The sequence below is a fragment of the Eschscholzia californica genome, unplaced genomic scaffold (assembly GCF_041429995.1).
Source record: "Eschscholzia californica isolate CP2 unplaced genomic scaffold, dmEscCali1.0.p SCAF_1, whole genome shotgun sequence".
NCBI classification, from domain to species: Eukaryota; Viridiplantae; Streptophyta; class Magnoliopsida; order Ranunculales; family Papaveraceae; genus Eschscholzia; species Eschscholzia californica.
The window spans coordinates 30,966,576-30,989,626 of record NW_028238198.1 but is presented as its reverse complement, the minus strand read 5'-3'; the positions used below and the strand labels follow the sequence as shown (position 1 = coordinate 30,989,626).

At 40.0% G+C, this 23,051-nt stretch overlaps 2 protein-coding genes across 2 annotated transcripts; both read left to right on the top strand.

Annotated features, from left to right (window-relative positions):
* The first annotated feature begins 8,633 nt into the window (after positions 1-8,633).
* Positions 8,634-12,836, top strand: LOC147566021 (coiled-coil protein). The gene is made up of 6 exons (XM_086652498.1): positions 8,634-9,233; positions 10,409-10,544; positions 11,050-11,202; positions 11,395-11,450; positions 11,590-11,677; positions 12,393-12,836. Exons 1-6 carry the CDS (start codon positions 9,093-9,095, stop codon positions 12,485-12,487), a joined length of 669 nt encoding a protein of 222 aa, XP_086508624.1. The 5' UTR covers positions 8,634-9,092; the 3' UTR covers positions 12,488-12,836.
* Positions 12,837-13,827: 991 nt separating this feature from the next.
* On the top strand, positions 13,828-16,774 carry LOC147566020 (protein kinase dsk1-like). The gene is made up of 4 exons (XM_086652496.1): positions 13,828-14,389; positions 14,760-15,539; positions 16,100-16,147; positions 16,225-16,774. The coding sequence occupies exons 1-4, from the start codon at positions 14,213-14,215 to the stop codon at positions 16,546-16,548; spliced, it is 1,329 nt and encodes a 442-aa protein (XP_086508622.1). The 5' UTR covers positions 13,828-14,212; the 3' UTR covers positions 16,549-16,774.
* The last annotated feature ends 6,277 nt before the right edge of the window (positions 16,775-23,051 follow it).

The following is a 23,051-nucleotide window of genomic DNA, read 5'->3' as shown; positions in this document are numbered from 1 at the left end:
TGTTGTAATGTTTGGCTGCTTTCTGTTGATATGCGGCATTCCTGATTGCCGCCATGTCCCTTACCTCGTCTACCGTATCTAGGTTATGGTTAAGTAGCTCCCAATTGCTTTCTTCTGTGGTCCACTGGTATCGGGCAGAGGGAACTCCTGTTTCAGCTGGTATTACCGCCTCACAACCGTATGCAAGTGAAAATGGGGTTTCCCCAGTTGGGGTCTTTGAAGTGGTTCTGTATGACCACAACACTCCTGGTAGTTCATCTGCCCATGCCCCTTTAGCTTTCTTGAGTCGTTTTTTCAGTGAGTTCATTATCGTTTTGTTTGACGATTCTGCTTGCCCATTGGATTGAGGGTATCTAGGAGTCGAAAAACTTAGTTTGATTCCCCACTCCTTGCAGAAGTCTTGGAAATCAAAGCTGATAAATTGTGAACCATTGTCTGTGACAATCTCCTTGGGAACTCCAAACCTGCAAATGACATGTTTCCAAACAAAACTTTTTACCTCGCGGTCTCTGATTTGGTGGTAGGCTTCGGCTTCCACCCACTTAGTGAAGTAGTCTGTGACAGCAAGCATGTAGACTCTCTGGCCTGGGGCTGTTGGTAGTTTGCCTACTATATCCATCCCCCATTTCATGAAAGGCCATGGGGATAGAATCGAACTTAGCTTCTCTGGAGGGAGGTGGGAAGTTTGGGCGAACCTCTGGCAGCTGTCGCAACGTTTAGCATAGTCAGTAGAGTCTGCTCTCATAGTCGGCCAGTAGTAACCTGCAGTCAGTGCTCTGTTGGCCAGGCTGCGACCGCCAGAGTGGTTACCGCATTCCCCCTCATGTAATTCCTTGAGGACATACTTGGATTCCTCTTGGGCGATGCATTTCAAGTAAGGCCCAGAGTATGATCTCTTAAGGAGCTGGCCGTCCATGATGCAAAACCTTGCAGCTTTGACTTTGAGCCTTCTAGCTTCATTTCGATCCTGTGGCAACTCATCGTTAGTTAAGTACCTGATTATTGGTGTCATCCAGGTCTCTTCTGCATCTGTAACCGCTACCTCTGAAGGCTTTGTTTTCCATACTGCCGGCCACTGAAGTAGCGTTAGGGGTATTGTCTGTGCATCCTTGGTTGGAATTGATGACCCTAAATTGGCCAAGGCATCAGCGTGCCCATTCTCGAGCCTGGGTACCTGTTCAAAACTAACCTCGGTGAACTGACTTTGTAGTTCTTTTACATGCGACACATAGGCTGCCATCTTCACGTCTTTGGCCTGGTAGGTTCCTTGTAGCTGGTTAACTACGAGTTGGGAGTCTGATTTTATCGCAAGTTTCTGGACTCCCATCTCCTTTGCCAAGTTCATACCTGCGATCAAGGCCTCGTACTCTGTTTCATTGTTGGTGGCTTTGAACCCGCATCTTATTGCTTGTTGGATTAGGTCACCTTCTGGGGAGGTGAGAACAACACCAAGTCCTACTCCATTCATGTTGCTGGAACCATCTACTGATAAGGTCCATTTGAGTTGGCTATGTTCCTGTAGATGGAGCAATTCTCCTTGTGCCTGCACTAAGGTGTTAGGTGTAAAATCAGCAATAAAATCGGCCAGTACCTGAGATTTGATTGCTGTCCTTGGCTGGTAGCTGATGTCATGTTCGCTTAACTCCACTGCCCATTTGGTCAATCTCCCAGACAGCTCTGGTTTGTGAAGAATATTCTTCATTGGGAAAGTTGTAACCACCACAATTGGGTGGCATTGAAAGTAAGGTCTCAGCTTCCTGGCTGCAGTAACAAGGGCAAGGGCTAGCTTCTCTAGTTGGCTGTATCGGGTTTCAGCATCGAGCAATGACTTGCTTGTGTAGTAGACTGGAAGCTGCTTACCGTCTTCCTCACGAACGAGTACTGCACTTACCGCTGTATCTGAAACAGCAAGGTATATGAACAGTTTTTCTCCATCTTTTGGTTTGGAGAGCAAAGGTGGAGAAGTGAGGTATCTCTTCAGCTGTTGTAGAGCTTCTTCACAGGCAGGTGTCCACTCGAAATTTTTCCCCTTTCGTAGAGTGGTGAAGAACAAGTAGCATCTCTCGGAAGACTTAGAAATGAATCGGCTAAGTGCCGCCACTCTACCTGCAAGCTTCTGGACGTCCTTTATGCATTTCGGGGAAGGAATACCCATCACCGAATTGATCTGATCTGGGTTGGCTTCGATCCCCCTTTGAGTCACCATATAACCTAGAAATTTTCCAGAGGACACACCGAAAGAACACTTAGCCGGGTTTAGTTTCATATTATACCTCCTGAGTACCTCAAATGCTTGTTTGAGGTGTTCCAAGTGTTGTTCTGCTACTAAGGACTTGACCAGCATATCATCGATGTAGACCTCCATAGTGTCGCCTAGCATGTTGGCGAACATTTTGTTTACGAGCCTCTGGTAGGTGGCACCTGCATTTTTTAGTCCAAAAGGCATGACTTTGTAACAGAATATACCTCTCTCCGTGACGAAGGCGGTTTTCTCCTGGTCGTTTGGATGCATAAGGATCTGATTGTAGCCCGAGAATGCATCCATGAAGCTCAAGAGTTCATGTCCGGCTGTGGCGTCTACTAGCATGTCGATGTGAGGTAGTGGGAAGGAATCCTTCGGGCATGCTTTGTTCAAGTCTGTAAAGTCAATACATACCCGCCACTTACCATTTTTCTTTTTAACGACCACCACATTAGCGAGCCAATCCGGATAGTGTACTTCTCTTACAGATCCGATATCAAGTAGCTTCTGGATCTCCTCGTTGATCACCTTGTTGCGTTCTGGTGCGAATTTCCTTCTTTTCTGTCTGACCGGGGTATGGGAAGGGTCTACCTGTAATTCATGAACTATTATAGAGGGGTCTATCCCTGTCATATCTGCATGAGACCAGGCAAAACAATCAGAGTTATCGGTTAGGAATTCAATGAGTTTTTCTCTGAGAGTAGGAGCTAGCTGTGCTCCAATTTGGACTTTGTGCTCTGGGATGTTGGGGTTAATTTGGACTTCGTCTAACTCCTCCATGTTTGGTTGGTTGAGGTTTGAGTTGAGGGGCACTTTGTTCTGTAATTGCTACAAGGGCTTCTTGGGAGCCTTCATTGTGTTCTTGTAGCAGTTCCTGGAAGCTCCTTGGTCTCCTTTGATTTCCCGTACTCCCCAAGGTGTTGGAAACCTCAATACTTGGTGGTATGTTGATGGTACTGCCCTCATCTCATGGATCCAAGGTCTTCCAAGGATCATGTTATAAGCTGATGGGCAGTCCAGTACCACAAAGGTGGTGCTAAGGTTAATTCCTCCTGCATATACCGGTAGCACGATTTCTCCCAAGGTATACTTCTGTTCTCCACTAAATCCTATAAGGACAGTAGAACGTCGGCAGATGCTCGATTCTTCTAGTCCCATTCCTAGCAAGGCATGAAGAAACAAGACATTAGTGGAGGATCCGTTATCAATAAGTATACGTTTAACTAACACATTTGCAATAGTGAGAGAGAGGACGAGAGCGTCATGATGAGGGTTGACGAGCCCTGAGACTTCGTTGTCAACGAAGCTGATGGTTTGGTTGGTGAAAGTTAGGGTTGACGCCTCTGTCGAGTGGGCAGTTGGATTTGCTACGATTCGTGCACTCCTTTTGGCTGCTGAGTGGCTTACTCCACTCACTTCTGAGCCACCTGTGATCATGTTGCAAGTCAATGTTGGAATCGGCTCCTCTGGCTCTTTGGGTCGGGCATCTGCTTGGGACATGGTTTTCTTGCCTTTATCCGTCAGTAAGTCGGTGAGGTGACCCCTCTTTAGGAGCTCAGCAACTTCAAGCCTGAGGGCAATGCAATCTGCAGTAGTGTGCCCATGGTCCGAGTGGAATTCACACCACTTGGAAGTATCCCTCTTGTCGCTTGGCGTCTTTGTCTTCCCTGGCCACCTTACCGTGTTACCCATCCCCTTCATTACAGCAATCACCTCACTTGGTTCAATATTGAGGTTGTATTCTGGAATCTTGGTACGGATGGGTCCTTGCGGTTTCTCGTTTTGACGATTAGGTGGAGGGTTGAATGGCCTCCTGTTCTCCCTTGGAATTGGTCGTCTGGTTGGGTATGGATCATTGCTCCTGGCTTCTGACCGTCGTTCATATCTTCTGGAGTGACGGTCTCTTGACCTATCTTCCTGTGAGTAGTATCTGTTCCTGTGGGCTTCGTCTTCTTCCCACCTAATTTCAACTCAGGCTCTGGAAAGAACATCCTCCATTGTTGTGCAATTGAACTTGGTGAGCTCTTTGTACAACTCCCCATCTGGCAGTAAACCTTTCCTGAATGCATCAACTGCTGTCTCCTGGTTGCAGTAAGGAATTGACACCTTCTCCCGATTGAATCTTCCCACATACTCTCTGAGTGGTTCACCTCTTCGTTGTTGGATTCGGTAGAGATCACCAGAGAGTTTCTCCAGCTTCTTACTGCTTGCAAATTGCTCGACAAAGGTGTCTGTGAGCTGGGCAAATGAAGCGATTGAGTTATGGGGGAGGTTAGTGTACCATTGTAGAGCTGGGCCAATCAGACTAGACCCAAAACTCTTGCACATACACGCTTCCCGCAAGTCCCTTGGAATCGCAGCAGTAAACATCCTCTGTTTGTAAGAGGCTATGTGATCGTCCGGATCAGAGGTGCCGTCATACATCTTCATGTTGGGGAAAGTGAACTTTTTGGGCATCTCTACCAGAGCAATTGCATCGACGAACGGAGAATCGGCATAGCTCTGAGGAAGACTCTTCTTGAAGGGGGTTGGGACTCCTGGAATTCTAGTGATCAGGGCCTCCATTTCAGCTAGCCTCTTTGCTAAAGCTTGCTCTAAAGGGGTACCTGTATGTGAAAACAATAAGGGATTAGAAGCCATGGTGGGTTGAGTAGGCATAGGGAAGATAGTAGGCATAGCAATATTAGAAGATGAGTAAAGAGGAGCAGCCATGGTCTGCTGTGGAGTGAGAGGTTGTTGAAAGGTATGTGTTGGAGCCATGAATGGAGCACTTGCGGATCCTGTCCCTACTTGGCTGGTGGTGAAGCCTGCAGTAGTGTTGTGAGGGGGTGTTGGGCGATTAGATGGTCCTCCTACTTCAGAACCGTTGGGAGGTGGTCGATTGTCCCCCAAACTTTGTCTTCTCGGAACCACCAACTCGGTAATTCTTTCTTGCAGTAGCATGTTCTCTGCCCGGACAGTAGAGTTCTCCTCCTCCAAAGCTCTCAATCTTTCGGCGTTTTCTTGCATCTGGGCAGTGAGTGAAGCAAGTTGTGATGAGAAATCCACAGAAGCGTTGGACATGTCTCCTTCCATGGTACATGTCTTTTCGGTAGTTAGTGGCTGGCCCCCTCCTTCTAGCGCCAAATTGTAGACGGTAAAATGTCTACGGGTCGGAAAGTCTGACAGTCAACGGGTCAACGGTCAAGGTCTTGTCGGGTCGGGTCGGATGCTTCGGGGACCGGCCACGTGTCGAAAAAAACCTGCACACAAAAAGAGAGAAGAGATCGTGAAGCCTCTGGGACACCGGGATGGTGCCGGCCTAAGGGGGCTCCGACGGTCAAGTCAGATACTCGGTCAAATATAAATAAGAAAGTCAAAGTGGGCAATAGAAGGGTAACCGTTGTCGGAGTGCTTAGGTGTCGCGGCTCGTGAAGTTGTCGGAACAGATCCCCACGGTAGTGATTTACTTACGGTAATTAAGAGGGTGATGGTAATGAAGTATCGTCGTTAACTCGCTGGTCGTAAAGGAGACTTGCAATAAGGTGCTGGTCGTAAAGGGATCCGCAATAGAGTGCTGGTCGTAAGTGGATCGGACGTCGAGGATGAATGAAGATGATACGCCTAGCGTCTTATCGCTAGATGAATGATGCGATAAGGAGGTGGTGGTATTAAGATGGTGATACTGCCAGCTAATTACTGCTGGATGGGTGTTACCGTCAGCTCCTTACCGTTGGATGGAGGATATTTCAGACCAGAGGGCTCTTATGCAACAAGGTGGTGGTCGTATGATGTTGATACGGTTAGCTAGTTGTCGTTCGAATTGTGACTATCAGACCCCTATCTCCCAATTTCTAAGACAATGAGTTAGAGACTTTGAGAGGATCAGAAGATCTTTGAGATGCTTATGAGAGAGCAAGTGAGTAAAGAGAATAGATTAGGTTACTCGAGTACTGTTGTCGAATATTGGATGCCTTTGTCTGAGTTTTGCTTCTCGTATTTATAGTGGTGGAAAGGGATTGCCTTGATGACAACCAGCTAGTAACCGACGTATTTATTCCGTGTCATCACTCCTGCGAGATACGTTAGGGGCAAGAGGATCTGACCGTCAGATGAATATTCGAATTTCTCGAGGGACGGCTAAGATGTTACCGCGTGTGCGTTAAGCTACTAGCCAGTAACACCCGTCTTTAAGTGGCAGATACGGGATATTTACCACTAGTGCGGTTATGGATTGCACAATAATCCTCTGGCCGTAAGATTGCCTAGTACTGGCAGGTGGCTATCGCGTGACACGTGTCAGATACGCTTAGTGTCAAACGGATATGGATTCGGTGACCCGAGTAACGACTTGGGCCATTATCGGGCCTTCTTATTTAGCCTCGCGGATTTTACCCTTACGAAGCGGTTGTTTCCTTTATTTTACAGGCACCTCGTGGGGCGGATTTTTGCCCATACACCAACCAAAGTGGTGAAGGATATGGTGCCTAAAGTCTGAAGGAATGGTATCCTTCCGAATGAGTGTCCTTCGACCAAGGATGCAATGCGTGCAATTTGGCTATTAGGATCTTAATGACCTTATTCGGAAGATCATTAGTCCGGTCCAATTAAGGGTCGTAATGCTTAGCTAGAAGCCAACTACGATCGTCGAATCAAGAGTTGATTCGCGGCTAACATAGACCGGATCCTACAAGGGTTACACAACAGAATAATGATTTGAACGGAGAGAATTGACTAGATGGATAAAGGCAAATAAGTGGATTGGATCCGTTATTGGTAAGTCCTGAAAGATTCGGAGAAGTCCGAAAGAGATAAACATGTCCGGGCCCAAAAGGGAGGCCCGGAATGGCTTTAGGGAAGCCGGCCATGTGATGGCCGGCCAAGGCAATAGGGCCGGCCATGTGATGGCCGGCTAGGCCCTAAGTGGGCCGGCCAAGGAAGCCCATAAAGGGCTATGTTGGCCGGCCACACTTGAGTGACCCAATGGAGGGTATTTTGGGTGTTGCCTAATAATTAGGTTCATGGAATCCTAGTTTGAGTCTAATACCTCTTCTAGGGATTTCTATATATACCTAATTATACAACCTAAAGAAAGAGATGGAATTCTCAACAACTGAGAGGGTTAACTGAAAGAGTTTCAGAATATACATCTCAGAGAGAGAGAGAGAAAAGGAGTTTTCTCAAGTATCTAGTCAAGAAGAAGGAGTTCTTCATCTCAACCTTCAAGAAGGTCCTAGCTGACTGAAAGGAGGGAGTTCAAGTCATTATTCGGTGTCTCAAGTAGAGGAGCTACACTTGGAGCTCTTATCTTCCGAATACTGATCGGAATTTAGTTCGTGGGAAAGCGATTAAGAGGTAATCATCTTTCCAATCTAGTTCATTGGTATGTTCATGTATAGATCCTGGAATTAGTGTTAAACATATGATGTTTGAGATTCCGCTACCAACACTAATAGACAATTAGGTGTATGAGATACACTAGGTTATTCCCCTTCAAGTGGGTCCAACCTTAATTGGGTCTCGCAGCTTATTACTAATAACAGTTGGAATTTTCAGATTTTACAGCAATGCTTTAATGAGGAGGTTTGCAGAGCAATACTGAGCATTAATTTTCATAATAATCAAGAGGATAAACCGACGTGGACGTTAACAAAATCAGGTAACTATTCTATTAAATCTATGTATAATTTTTTGAGAACAGAAAGCACAAATCAAATGCAGGATCAAACCGACTGGTTCTTTATATGGAACATGAATACTATCCCTCAGGTTAAACTATTTATATGGAAGTGTTGTACTAATAGCTTACCTGTGAAAGCTAAAATAGGCAAATTCATTGGAAACTCATAATCTTGTATTAACTGTGATGAAAATGAAACTTTAGATCATGTTATGCTTCAATGCACGTTTGCAAAAGCAATCTGGTTTCGTTTTCAGGTTCGAACAGATCAAATTAGATCCACCAATCAATGGATCCAACAATGGAAGGACCTAAATGAGGAAATCACTAACCAATATGCCAAAATCCTTTGGTTTATATGGAAAGCTCGGTGTGAAAATTGTTTTAATGCAAACGAACAAAGCCCGAGACAAATTATTGACAGAATTAATAATGCTACTATCACTCCTCTCAAGATTGAGACGATTACCACTAACAAAAGCAGGAAGAACACTAAGCAACGCACATGGAGACCTCCATCGACACCATACTTAAAGTTGAACGTCGACGCCTCTTTTATCAACTTTACAGATCCGGCCGGTATTGGATGTATCATCAGAGATGAAGAGTCCACCTTCATTATAGCAGCAGCGGACTCGGTGCGATGCTAAAATGCGGAAGAATGTGAAAGCCTAGCCATTCTCTACAGTATCCAATGGGCATTACAATTGGATATCACTCACGCTCATATAGAACAATGATGAAGAAAAAGAAAGAATACCAAAAAGAAGACTGGACATCATCTATTAAATCAAAAGAACAACAACTTATTCACATTCAATTAACAACCTCTACTGGATTCATCGTTACTATATATATTTAAGTATAATAAAGTTTAAGACCTTTAACGTCTTCTCATTTGTGATCTATTAGACCTTTTTATTTTGTGACATACTTTTCATTTTGTTATTATTGTAATATTGTACTATTTTAGCTTTACGTTTTAATTTAGTTTTGTAAATCATAGGATGTACTCAAGTACTCAACAGACTCACAAGATTCAAAACCACATAATGTATGAGATTGAATTAAAGTTTTAACTCGAAAAAAAAGGAAAAAAGAATATCAATATTTTGGAAACTCAACCCTCTCTTACCGTTAATTAGCACGAACTAGTATTTTTTTTTAGCAGCTTCTTCTCCTTGAATCTCGATGGAAGACCAAAACAGTAGAAGGGAAAATGGAGAATCGAAAGGGAAAGAAGATGAACAAGACACAAAAGCTCTTCAATTTTTGGATTCAATGGACAACTATCTAACCCTGATTGATTCTCTCTCATCAAAACTTCGCGAGGTATGATTTGATTTCTTATCGATTTTCCCCATTTCTTGTTAAATCATCCATACCCAGATCGGCCAATTAATTAACTTGAATGAATTTATTCATTATATTTTGATGAGTGGCTAAGTTAATTCTTCTTTTGAATTTTACTCATGTCTATCTTTTGAAAAATTTGTGCCATTTCCTAGTTCATCTGTTTGGAAAATTTTTCGGCTCTGGGGGTATTTGGCACTGATGGGTAGTTTTGGGTAGAATTGAATTGATTTTCAAAGTTAAAAAGCTAAGATGGGTAGTTGAAGGGGTTCACTAGTTCAATTACTTCATTTCTTTGCTTCATGGGGTCAAAAAACAACTAGGGTTTCCAATTTCTAGGAGAGATATACAATATATTATTACTTGTTATGACATGAATTAGGATGCTATATGATGTTTATAGATTACCAACCTCAGAACTCAACATGGCAATAAACTGAGTCTGAGTTGGGCTGGACTCTTTTTGAGATTCGAGGGCACCGAATCTTTCGTTTTCGAGGATGAGGGTCTTGGACTAGATAGATTATGTGTTTTTTCGCTATGAACAGAATTGTAGTCATATTGATCAACATGGGTTAGTTTTAGTCAAGGATGGGTGGTGAGTTCAGTTTTTCAAATGATGTATCATGTAAAAACTTATAACCGTCGTTAGCTAGATAGTGTAGAGTGTGTCCCCGAAAATTACAATAGCGCAAAACTATTTTGAAGTATTTGGTACCATAGATTTAACATACTTGGTGCTTCCCGTTCTAAATAATTAGAGTTGACAATTCAAAGTGTTAAACAGTTAGAAGTTTTAACAAGACTCTTGAATCTTGCTCATAGGCTTTGGTTATAGTAGAGGAATGGACATAGTTTCATGACTAAGAAAATATTAGAAAACACCAGTTCACTATGAACAAGGATAAGGAATAAACACGTAGGCTTAACATGGATAAGGAATGAACACAATTAGATTATGGTCAATATCATTAAGTTAATGATCTTGATTATGTAGCGACATCAGTTATGCTCATTGACCATTTCTTCAACTCATTTGATCAAGCTAATACTCAATCTTCTTCTATCTTTGACTTGGTATATTCCTTGTTATTATTTATGGTTTCCAGTCGTTTAAAGAGCAAACTTTTGCATTTTATTCTTTCCCTTCACAGGGATGGCTTGACCTTGCCAGTGCCAGACATTCAATGGGATCTTCACGTGTCAGCAGTACATTATTTGACCTCAAATTGCACACTGCTGCCACCACATTGCGAGTGACTGACGTGGATGATATTACTACTTCTCGAGGTATTTGGCCAGCTTTATGAGCATTCTTCGGTACTAATAATCAATGGACCCTAATGTCTGTCATTAATTAGATCATGTAATTTGGAGGTTCATTGTTCAAATGCGGTGTAAATAAGTCATATGAGTTAATATTCACCTCGGTTGGACTACCCGTAACTATATTTTAATGTAAAACACTAATCTAATATGATGAGTATGGATTTTCTTTGGTTTGCTCGACATCCATTTTTTTAGTATGCAAATGAAGTAGACTACCGTGGAAAAAGAGATGGGAAATATTTTCCTAGAGTATTATAGAAGGTGCGCCTTTAGAAGAAGGGTAATCTAGGTGATGGTACTAACTGAATGGGTCTGGACTAAGGTAAAAGTGTAGTAGAGGCAGTTACACAGTGGAAAACCCGAGGAAAATATAAGTGACATAATGTTTTGCCCGTATCTTTCTTGTTAAATCTATATTTTACCCAAAATCAGATCTATTACTTGACATCTTGATCTATATATGCAGATACAGATGTGAAGCAACCACGTTTTACCCTATGTAAATGGGCTTCATCTCGAGAAAACAATTCTCCTCGGAAAGTAGAAAACGATGAAAATGAGTCGGATAAGAAAGCCAATGTACCACAACTACGGCGTCGTGGCACTTCACAAGTTTCTGGTATAAACATAACCTTTCTAGCCATGTTTATGAATTTCAGAATACCTGTTTAGTAAACTTTAAACCTTGATGATAAGAGAAAGAGATCTATTCGCATCATATTTAACCAAAACCATTTATAGTATACCTAGGATTAAAGATAACGTTATCAGTTCGCATCATATTTAACAAGCATTGTTTCTTAAACCCCAGAAGCCGACGAGGAGCAATTGACAAGCAATGTGTCTTCTCTTACTGTTGATGATCAAGTAAGTGATCTGTTAAAGTCCTTGAAAGAAAGACATTTCTAACTCAACTAAAATAGATAAGATATGATTCAAGGAAGAAAGAGAAGTGCAAAATGTCGGTTATTATAATCTGGTTATTTTGTTTCACTTGTTTTCTTAGGTCGGGAAAGAGAGATCCAAATCATTATCAGTTTTTGGTACTTTGGTGTCTCCCAAGCTTCGTGCTGCTCAGCTTTCATTTGAGACAGGTTAAAATACATCACTTCGTCCTCTTCACGAAAATCGATAGTAAAAAATGATTTGTTAAGAATTTTGTTTTTCTTTTACCTGCTTCTAAACCCTTTTTGCTGTGCAACCAATAATATTTTTTTCAGAATAGCAACCACCCATGACCATGAATGATTTTGATGCCCAAAAATCACATCTATGTAGCCAGTTAGTGATAGTATTGGACCAGTGAGACTGCACAACTCGTTTGGACCGATTTGTCCCAAAATGGAACCCAATTTGGGGGTCAAATTGAGTTGATGTTGGAAGAAGTTGGGAGGGGTTATCTCAACTCCAAAACCAGATCTAGATCCTATAAGCTTTTTTGAGCAGGCCAAGAGGATCTGCCCCACCACGGCCATAGCCAGCCCATTGCTAGACATGTATCTGGCCATGGAAGTCGCAACCCTTTAGTAGGCCGTGTCTGCAGCTCCATGGCGTGGCAGACATGCCACAACTGTGCCTGCAATCTCCATGACGTGGCAGATATGCGACAACCCATAAATATCTGATTAAGAATGAAAGATGTCTGTAGAACTCGTAAATCTGGGAAGGGGTCAACAAATGACCGGAGGAAGATACCCACCTATAAAAATGGTTTTTGGGCATTTATTCATTTTGTTCAATCCATTACTTTGGGAACAAAACAATTATGATCCATGTGTGACCTATTTGTTGATTCCTTTTAACCTGCAGCTCTTGAGACACTTGTAGAAATAGCAAATATGCGATCTTTGATTCTCTCTGCTCATGCTGAACTGAAGAATGATATGGCTGTTACAAAAGAGTGACAATCCTTGATAACATTTGATCACAATCTGTCATAAATTCTCAAGGGCGAGATATACGGTATGACAAAATCCACAACTGTTTGTGCTTTAATGGTTCGTGCTGTATGATCTTGAGTTTTACAAGGCCAATGACTTCACGGAGAGAACTTGAGTTCTTCAATGGTACTTGGAGGAAGTAGTTTCAGATATGTACTGTTATCATGGCTTTTTTACTACAATTTTGCCGTCGGATTTTTCTCATTTGATTAGAATATGTATGTGAAATTTATACTTGGCTTCTCTCTGAGATTTGTACCGAAAGGATAATTTTGAATAGACACATAAAAAGTGTCCTACACACTTTTTTTCACTTGATTTTTTCTCATTTGAGTGTTACATATTCTTCCCCAATTTTGGCTGGAGTTTTGCACTTCTAAGGATTGCACCTCGCTAGAATCCCACAATTCTCGCTCCACCACCACCATTGCTCGTCTCTCTCTCTCTCTGCACTTGAGAGACAAACGAAACCAACAATCTAGGGTTCTTAGGGATGAACTCCGACCAAGATTCTTATTTGAATGTAAAGGTTTATCCCCAAATAACTTGTTTCTATGAGGATGCTTATGCTAGACGTATAGATGGGCCGCTTGATGTGTACAAGTACACCTTTCACATGAGAACGAAATGAACCTGCCACTATCAATTTAGGGTCAATAGAGTTCTTCGTGGCGATTAAATTCTAGAAAGACCAAATAACTAACCGCATCGAGACAAGTCTTGCATGCCAGAGGTGTAAGTGTACAGAATTACATACAGTGACCTGTCTGTACAGCCTCAGTTTCTGTGATATATAGTGCTAAAAGGTCCAAAAAAAAAGTTAATTATAGGAGTATTTTATTATCATGGAAAATAAGCAATGTTAGGTGGATACCATGTAAATCACTTGTAAAGTGAGTGGACATGATACCAATATACAAAAAAATGAATGCTTGTTTTGTAATCTTCTTTGAGATGGTGGGTATGGGGAGTATTTGAAACTGTGTTTTCCTCTACCCATTCTAAGAAGAATTAAAACATTTGTACATTTAGAATTTTCTTAGAATTCTCCATCAAAATTGTCATTCTAAGTGAGAGTAGATCGAAAACAATGAAACTTCATAGAAATTGGATTTTTTGTCTTAATAATGTTGACGTCGTTAATTGGTTCAAAAATGACAAAATGCACTAAAAACAGATTAGAACTGATATCTTATGGGGACGATCAAATTTCATCCTCTCTCTTTCTCTAATTCTGTTAGGGCGAAATCTAGCCATCCACCTAGATTCTAGATAAATAATGACCAACTTGTTTGGAGCAATTTATTGGGGTTGTGATTGTTTTGACTTGTAGTTTAATCAGTTAGTATTTGGAAAGGGTATTAACGTATAAGTTGTACCAACTAAAACCTAATCAAACTTATTAAGAAAATAATTAAAATTCATAATGTTCTCCAACTAATTAAAGTCTTATTAGGGGTTAATACATGCGTAAGATAGCAACAAAGTAAGGGTAGAATTAAAGAAATAAAGAGAAAGTGAAAAGCTTCATCTTCATCTTCAGAGTTCAGGAGGACTTCATCTTCATCTCTCACTTCTGTCTCTAAAAAACAAAATTGAATCATACCCTCAACTCAAAACGCCCACTTTTACCTATTCAGCTTGGTTTAGATTCAGAAGAAGCAAAGTTAGACAGAGAAAGAGAGAGAGATGTCTTCAACTTCAGGGTCTGAGGAAGAAGATGAAGGTACTGATGCTTACAGAAAAGGAGGATATCATGCTGTTCGAGTAGGTGATTCATTCAATGGTGGAAGATATATTGCTCAAAGAAAGTTGGGTTGGGGTCATTTCTCAACTGTTTGGCTTGCTTTTGATACCCGTTTCTCTGTATGTTCTTCTTCAATTCCATTTTCTCTCTCTCTTCTAATCTCTATACTTTACTTGATTCTTATTTATCTTGATTTGATCTTACCAAATTCAATTTTAACTTTATCTCTTTAATCTAGTGAATTTCTTGTTGATGTTTAGATCCCTCTCTATCTTAATCACATACCAAAATTGGAACCCAAATCCATAGATTCTTTTTGTGTTCTTTCAGTTAGTTTGGTGTAATTTTTGTTCATTTTTGCCTCATAATTTAGACCAGATTTCCTTATTAGTTGTAATTTTTGATTACCCATATTGATCAATATTCTTTTAATTGAATATCTGTTTGTTTATCTCTCTTGCTCTATTTTGTGTTTTCTTCATTTTTCAGAGATTTGTAGCTCTTAAAATCCAGAGAAGTGCAGCTGAATTTGCCGAAGCTGCTCTCCACGAGATCGAAATTCTTTCGGCCATAGCTGATGGAAAATCTTCAAATTCCAAGTATGTTATTCGATTACACGACCACTTTAAGCACATAGGACCTAATGGACAACATATTTGTATGATTCTTGAATTCCTCGGTGATAGTTTACTCCGTCTAATGAAATATAATCGTTATAGAGGTCTCCCGTTGAATACAGTTAGAGAGATTTGTGCACACATTTTACTTAGTCTTGATTACTTGAATAGAGAGCTAGGTATTATCCATTCAGATTTGAAACCCGAAAACATTTTACTAGTTTCCACTATTGATCCGTCTAAAGATCCGGTTAAATCTGGGATTTCACCGATTCTTGAGAGGCCCGAAGGAAATGCAAATGGTCCCAATGTATTAAGTAGTGATGAGAAGAAACTAAAGAGGAGAGCAAGGAGTGCAGTAGCTAAGATTTCAGTAAGACGATCTTCAATGGGAGGGATTCGAAAACGAGAGAGATCCTTGGATGGAATTGATCTAACGTGCAAGGTTGTCGATTTTGGAAATGCGTGTTGGGTTGATAAGCCATTCCAAGAAGAAATTCAGACAAGACAGTATAGAGCTCCTGAAGTTATTCTTGGAGCTGGTTTTTCAGTTTCTGCTGATATGTGGTCTTTTGCTTGCATTGCCTTTGAGCTTGCTACTGGCGAGGTTCTTTTCGCTCCTACTTGTGGCGAAGGTTTTACTGATGACGAGGTAGGATTTCTTAAATTTGCTTTTTGTTTCCAATTTCATTTTCTAATGTCACATACCTCTACCTAAAGATGGTGTTAGAAGCACATTTGGCCCAAGTCTCCTTGAGTACCGGTTTACTAGGAAAAGATCGCCCAAGAGTTATTTACTTCTCAAATTCCAATGCCGAAGCGAAGTGGGAACGTGGGATAATGCTAATACCTCCCCTCAATGCCAGAGCTAGAGGCTAAGTTATGAAGTCCTACGTGAAAACCGGCTTGCAAGGAAAGGATTGACCATAAGACTTGTCTACTTTGCAAAGTCACGTGCCCAGTTGGCGTGGGATTACGCCAACTATAGGACATCATTTTGTGGAGCACTTAACTTTGTACGATTTTTTCGTGAACCAATTCTTTTACCCATTTTTAGTGTAGGTTGATAAAAAAAATTTCGCTTGATGTTCTTCTATATTATGATAGAAATTCTCTTCGACTATTCTGAAAACTGACATGTTCTTGATGAAGATTACCCAAAGAACACTGATTCGTCGTGATGAGCCTGATGGGTTTTTTTCTGTTTTCTAGGATCACCTTGCTCAAATGATGGAAATCTTAGGAAAGATGCCTAGAAAGGTGAGAGAATTTTACATCTCTCTATTTGCTCATTCAACTTATCTAATACCTCTAACTCTCCTCTTTCATGTGAACAGATCGCGATTGGTGGGTCTCGATCAAAACAATTCTTTGATAGATATGGAGGACTGAAGAGGATCCGGCGACTGAAGTTCTGGCCGTTACAGAGGTTTCTTGTAGAAAAGCACAACTTTCAGGAATCTGATGCTTGTGAGTTTGCTGAGTTTCTCTCTCCTCTTCTTGACTTTGCACCTGAGAATCGACCAACTGCAGAACAATGCTTGCAACATCCATGGCTGAAGATCAGAAATTCAGCCCCAACTGAGGATAAAAAAGAGTTAAGTCTAGGAAAACTTGATGTTGGAATGAGTAAACTTCAGATTAAGGTGGGTCGACGATGATCGATTCAAAGCTTTTGACATCTGCAACCTTTCAGAATCCCATTTCCACTTCCATTCTTTCTTCTGGGACATCTAGTTTTTCGTCTTTACAGGATGTTAAGATTCAACATGAAGTTTCGTAATTGTATTCGATTGAAACTAAACAAAAACGAAGAACTTGTATATATTTGAAGAACATAGACTGATATTGTATTGGTAAAATGACACGGTATTTATTCTTCCTCTACTTCATTTCTCTCTATGAACCTCCAATGCAACTTTAAATTGTTTATCTTACTTCATGTCGAACAACTGCTTGAGCACTTGCTCTATTAGCGACCCGAGCATCCAACACTTAGCTCAGATGGGTTCGGTTTTTGGGTCCACTCCAAATCGGAAGGCGACAGAAGCCAGCCCAATTAATACTGAAATGGGCCATCTTAGCCCGGCCCAGTAGAAATTGCATTGACTAGTTGGTAATATGAGGCCATCCAAATAAAAACTTACCTAAAATTCAATTGAGATGACAATATGACATGATTGTACTATTTTGCCTTTAATAAGTGATGTCCTAATGAGGTTGAGAGAAAAGGGGAAATGAATAAATAGGAATGGGACCTGACCTGTGTTACTTGTAAATGTCTCATCAATCCTTTATGTATCATCATAATCCTAAACCCTAAAATTGCATTTTCGAAAAAAGGGAGTAGGTCATTAGTCAAAAGAAGCTTTCCATATTTTATGAGCAAAATCAAAACCCATGGACAATTTTGATGTCTGGTATCAAATTTTGGTTAAAATCTTTTCAAACGAACCCTAATATTGGCCTTTGGGAAGAATTTGACTTCCAATAGAATTTTTTTAGAATGGTAGAAATTGTTTCTATTTTCTAAAAAAATGGTCAATCAAACACAGCCTATAGTTTTTTTTTGGCTAAGAAAAAAATCTAGGTAGAGAAGAAGATATTTTAGGGTCCAAGTAAAGGAAAGGCAATGATTGGTTGGATAATGTGATTGAAGGCCACTCACCAGGCCACCACTTTCTCTCTCTTCTCTGTGGAGTAGGGTAGCCCTTGGAAATTTGAAAACTTCTCCATCAAGCAGTTGAAAGTTTGCAACTCAAATATTGACTTTGTCCGATCTACCCTTGTGATCACACTGAATTATTTTCTTCTTTTTATCACTGTGTCAAGTGTCAACTACCAAAATACTCTACTCTAAAAACAATTTACTCCATGAAGAAAAGACTGTCTTTAAGGGTGCCTCATCTTTTTTACTTTTCGTGTCCATCGAGCAGTTGAAAGTTTGGACTGTCCCACACCTTCAGACTGCCCCAGTCCGTGAGACGCTTCGAATTGCCCCACACCCTCATACTGTCTCGATTCATGTGCCACGAAATGGAGAATGAAGCTTAAGAGTAAAATGACGGGGTGGTTATAGACACATCCATGAAGACAATTATGCAAATTTGTGCGTGAGTTTTAAAACCCCTGTTCTTCAATAGACCTACCTCCGGCGAAGGGTTCCCTTCGCCGGAGTGTTTAGAGAGAAATGAGAGATTTTTTTCATGTTTGGAGGTCGCCAGCCGAAAATTTTTCCGGCCGGCGACCTTCGTCGGTGAAGAGACAGGTGACTTGGAGAAAGAGAGAGAGGTGAGTTGTAGAGAGATGTAAGGTGTAGAGAGAGAGAGGTGAGGTGTAGAGAGAGAGAGGTGAGGTGTAGAGAGAGAGAGGTGAGGTGGAAATTCATGTTTTTTATTTAATTTTATTTTGAAAAAATATTTACAAGAAGGGTAGTTCTGGCATTTACGTTAAAAAAGGGGGTCCTATTTGAATTTACGGAAAACAGGAGGCCATAAAAGAAGCTGGTCACAAAGTAGGAAGCCAAATAGGAATTAACTCTAATCTAAAAGAAGGGAATCTTTAATGAGCTTGGATCTGTAAAAAAAAAAAAAAAAAAGATGATTAACAATACTTTTTTCCAGAGTTAAGAAAGAGAGGTTACTTGAGAAATCTTGTTTGCGAAGATGTTGCAACCTTGCTGATGGAACAAAAATTGATAATGAATATTGTTTTAACAGATCTGGAGGTTTCTACATTCAAATTTACGAGGACTTTTTCTAATTGAACATATCTAGAGTTTTATTAATAATGTTGCCAAACTTTTCTAAAGAATTCATAATTGAAAGAGATGCATCTTGGACCGAAATATGACAATACTCGTGCAAGAAAGTCGTCCAATGCTCCAATTTTCTTCACTAGTAAAGTACTAGGGTCTAGACATTTGGAGTTATCAACGTACGAAAAGAGCTAGGAGCATTGTCACTCAATCACTAAGTGGAAAACTTATCTGCTTGGGCGGTGTTTTATTGTTCGAACAGATCAACAAATCCTAAAGTATTTCTTATGCGCGTGATACGACGCCTTTATAACAAAAATGGCTAGCCAAATTATTGGGGTACGACTAGGTTATTGAATAAAAACAGTGCTTACAGTTGTTATATTATCGAGAACATCAGTTATTTATTAGTCCGTGCTCACAATGTAAGGAATTATTCATGGATGAGTTTCATGCATCTTCATTGGAAAGCCCCTCGGGTATTTCAAAACAGTGAAACATATCTTTAAAACTATTTTATGGGTCTACACACGTAGTGAAATTCGGGAATTCATAATGCAATGTAGGATATGTAAACGCAATAAGCATAATATGTACCTTATCACCGGTGGGATTGTTGGAGCTACTGTCAATACTGACAACAGTATGGGCGGATGTATTGATGGATTTTATCGACCGATCCCAAAAATCGAAAGGTAAGTCGGGAATCCTCATTGTGACTGACTAATTTACAAAATATGATCATTTTATAGCTCAACATCCATACATGGCTGCATCAATGACCCAATCATTTTTTGAGAATGTCGTAAAATTCCATGGGATCACAGTCAATTGTTTCAGATAGAGATGTCGTGTTCATTAGAAATTTTTGGCGTTTCTGCTGCAAGGAAGAAAACTAAATATGAGTTCGGTATCATCCTCAAATTGACGGACAAACTGAGGTAGAGAACCGATGTTTAGACGCATTCCCACCTTGTTTTACGAATAATAGACCAAAAGAGTGGGTCATGTGGTTACCGTGGGTGGAGTAATGGTATAACACATTTTATTCCACACCCACTCGGACAACTTCTTTTGATGCTTTATATGGTATATCGCCTCCGTATTTGGTCATATATATATATATATATATATATATATATATATATATATGTGTGTGTGTGTGTGTATATATGGTGAAGCTAAAGTGGATTCAACTAAATAATTGCTACAATGTACTTGGGTATTGAGAAAGCTACAAAGAAACTTTAGAACTACATAAAATAAGATGAAACAAGCTGATCAAGGAAGACGAGAGGTGGAGTTTCAAGCAGGAGTGTTTGTGGGTCGTAAGTTACAACCTTGTAAATTGATGTCTACAGTCAGATGTGGTAATAACGAATTGTCGGCCAACAAGTGATGGAACGAGTAAGGAAGGTAACATATCGACTTCAACTTGTTGAAATATATTTCTATATATTAAGATATCCCATATAATAGATATTAGGAAATATCAAATATTAGAAACTAGTCAGAATTAGGAACTAGTAAATATATTAGTATAAACTATTAAGAAACTAGTAAAATATTAGAAACTAGTAAAGTTAGTAGTATTGTAACTCTATAAATAGAATCTTATATTTCTTTTGTAATCCATCAAGGAATAAAACAAGTTCTTTGATCAATTTCAACTTGGTACCAAAGTCAAAAGTCTTATATTTTTGTTTGGGAATTTATATTGATTGAAAGAGAAGAGTCTTTCATCTTCATCTTGTTTTTCCGGTTTAGCTAAAGTGAAGGGCAATTGATGTTTCCGCAATAATGACTCTCAATAAGGCAAAATTCAAATTTTGCTAAAGTTGTTGGTCAATCTGACAAAATTACTTATAAGTGTACTCACTGCAACAAAATTGGTCATACCAAAAGTCATTGTTATGAACTATTAGGCTATCCAGAACGGTGGGATCATAATCGAAAGAAAACTCTAAGAAGACCCTTGTAGATCACACTGTTAAGCAAGCTTCATCGACGGTAGCCACTACAGGTAATGTAGGCAAGACTTTAAATATGTCTACAAAATTTTCGAATAGTACTTGGATAATTGATTCTGGTGCTACAGATCATATGACTTTTGATTCTAGACAAGTCTCAACCATAAACCAATCTTCACATAAATATGTCTCTACTGCCAATGGCACCTCAGCCCCTGTTGTAGGGGAAGGACCTATAACTCTAACGAACACATTGAACTTAGACTCTGTTTTGGTTGTCCCATCTTTAGATCATAATTTATTATCAGTGTCTCAAATAACCAGCACTCTGTTTTGTGTTGTCATCTTTTGGCCTGAATTTTGTGTTTTTAAGGACATCCAGACAAGGCAAACAATTGGTTATGGTGTTAGGCGAGGAAAGTTGTATTACTTGGATTTAATATCTGAAAGCTCTAATAAATTGCGTCAGGCATTAGTAGTGAACAATTCTGAAATAAAAAATAAAGATGAAATATGGTTATGGCATCGCCGTCTGGGGCACGCCTCCTTTGGTTACCTTAAGAAATTATTTCCATCGCTATTTATTAAATGCAATGTTTCAAGTTTTCAATGTGATGTTTGTGCACTTGCAAAAAGTCATCGTGCATCGTTTCCGTTAAATTTAAATAAAAGTTCAACTCCTTTTATGATCTTACATTCCGATGTCTGGGGTCCATCTAAGGTTCTTACTTTGGGTGGGGCACGGTGGTTTGTTACCTTTATTGATGATTGTACTAGGATGACTTGGATGTGTTTGATGAAATCTAAAAGTGATGTAAAGTTATTGTTCCAGAAGGTTCATAAACTGTTTAGTACTTAGTACAACGCAAATGTTCAGATACTTCGTAGTGACAACGGAGGAGAATATATGGATCATGAACTTCAAACTTATTTGGTTTCTCATGATATTGTTCATCAAACTACTTGTCCAAATACCCCTCAACAAAATGGGATCGCTGAAAGAAAGAATCGTCACTTATTAGAAGTTATCAGGGCTATGTTGATCGAAGCACATATGTCATTATCTTATTGGGGAGAAGCACTTCTTGATGCAACCTATTTAATTAATAGAGTACCATCTAGTACTATTGAGTTTAAGACTCCTTTTCAAACTCTATCGGATGTTACAACTTCTCATACAGTTTCAAATTTACCTCCCCGTGTCTTTGGGTGTGTAGCATTTGTTCATCTTCATGAGCACCAACGTACAAAATTAACTCCAAGGGCATTAAGATGTGTATTGGTAGGGTACGGTGCAAATCAGAAAGGGTACAAATGTTATCATCCTCCAACTAAACGAATGTTTGTTACATCGGATGTTATCTTTCATAAAGATTCTAAGTATTTTTCACCTGAGTCTGAACTTCAGGGGGAGAAAACTAAGCAGGAAGTTCTGGCTCTTGATTATGAAGAAACGGATAATCATGTAGAAGAGAACAAAATTGGATCTAATATTGAAGTAAATTTGATTCCTGAAGAAATAAGTGAAGTTGAAATTGAAATTCCAGAATTACCAACACCTGAATCGGTAATGGAAGAAAGTGTTAATGAAATCGTTGAACAAATTGTGAATTCACCTCCAATTGAAGTCGTTGAACAAATTGCGGATTCACCTCCAATTGAAGTCGTTGAATGAAGGGTTAGTAATACACCAAACCAATCAGTTGTCGAGGATGTTCCTGAAGCACCTTCCGAACCACCTAAGAAAATATTACCGTCGCGTCAAACCAGAAGTATTCCTGAACCGACATATGAACCTGAGCTGTCTAGTAGAGTCAAATATCCTATGAGTCAGTATGTGTCAGATCATCGGTTGTCAGAATCAAATAAGTCGTTTGTAAATCAATTATCTACTGTATATATTCCTAACAATGTATAGGAAGCCATATCTGATTCAAAATGGAAAGCAGCTATGAATGAGGAGATGAAATCCTTACAAAAGAATGACACTTGGGAGCTAGTTGATCGTCCAGAAGATAAAAATCCAGTGGGATGTCGGTGGATTTATTCAGTGAAGTATAAAGCAGATGGTACAATTGAACGTTACAAAGCGAGACTAGTGGCAAAAGGCTACACTCAAACTTATGGAGTCGATTACACAGAGACATTCGCTCCAATTACAAAAATCAACACTGTTCGCGTCTTGTTATCGTTAGCAGCAAATTTAGATCGGCCACTACAACAATTTGATGTAAAGAATGCTTTTTTGCATGGGGAACTATTAGAAGAAGTCTATATGGACCTTCCACCGGGATGCAAGATACCACAAATACATAACCAGAAGGTATGTAGATTGAAAAAGTCATTGTATGGATTAAAACAATCAGCAAGAGCGTGGTTTGGAAGGTTTACAAAGGCTATGAAGGAATTCGGTTATCACCAAAGCAATTCTGACCAT

What these genes read in the sequence shown, in the direction of transcription:
- LOC147566020 (XM_086652496.1), top strand. Translation starts at nt 14,213, where the DNA reads ATGTCTTCAACTTCAGGGTCTGAGGAAGAAGATGAAGGTACTGATGCT. An exon ending in CTTTTGATACCCGTTTCTCT is followed by an intron (nt 14,390 to 14,759) that starts GTATGTTCTTCT and finishes TTCATTTTTCAG; the next exon opens with AGATTTGTAGCTCTTAAAAT. An exon ending in TAGGAAAGATGCCTAGAAAG is followed by an intron (nt 16,148 to 16,224) that starts GTGAGAGAATTT and finishes TCATGTGAACAG; the next exon opens with ATCGCGATTGGTGGGTCTCG.
- LOC147566021 (XM_086652498.1), top strand. Translation starts at nt 9,093, where the DNA reads ATGGAAGACCAAAACAGTAGAAGGGAAAATGGAGAATCGAAAGGGAAA. An exon ending in TGATATTACTACTTCTCGAG is followed by an intron (nt 10,545 to 11,049) that starts GTATTTGGCCAG and finishes CTATATATGCAG; the next exon opens with ATACAGATGTGAAGCAACCA. An exon ending in TGGCACTTCACAAGTTTCTG is followed by an intron (nt 11,203 to 11,394) that starts GTATAAACATAA and finishes CTTAAACCCCAG; the next exon opens with AAGCCGACGAGGAGCAATTG.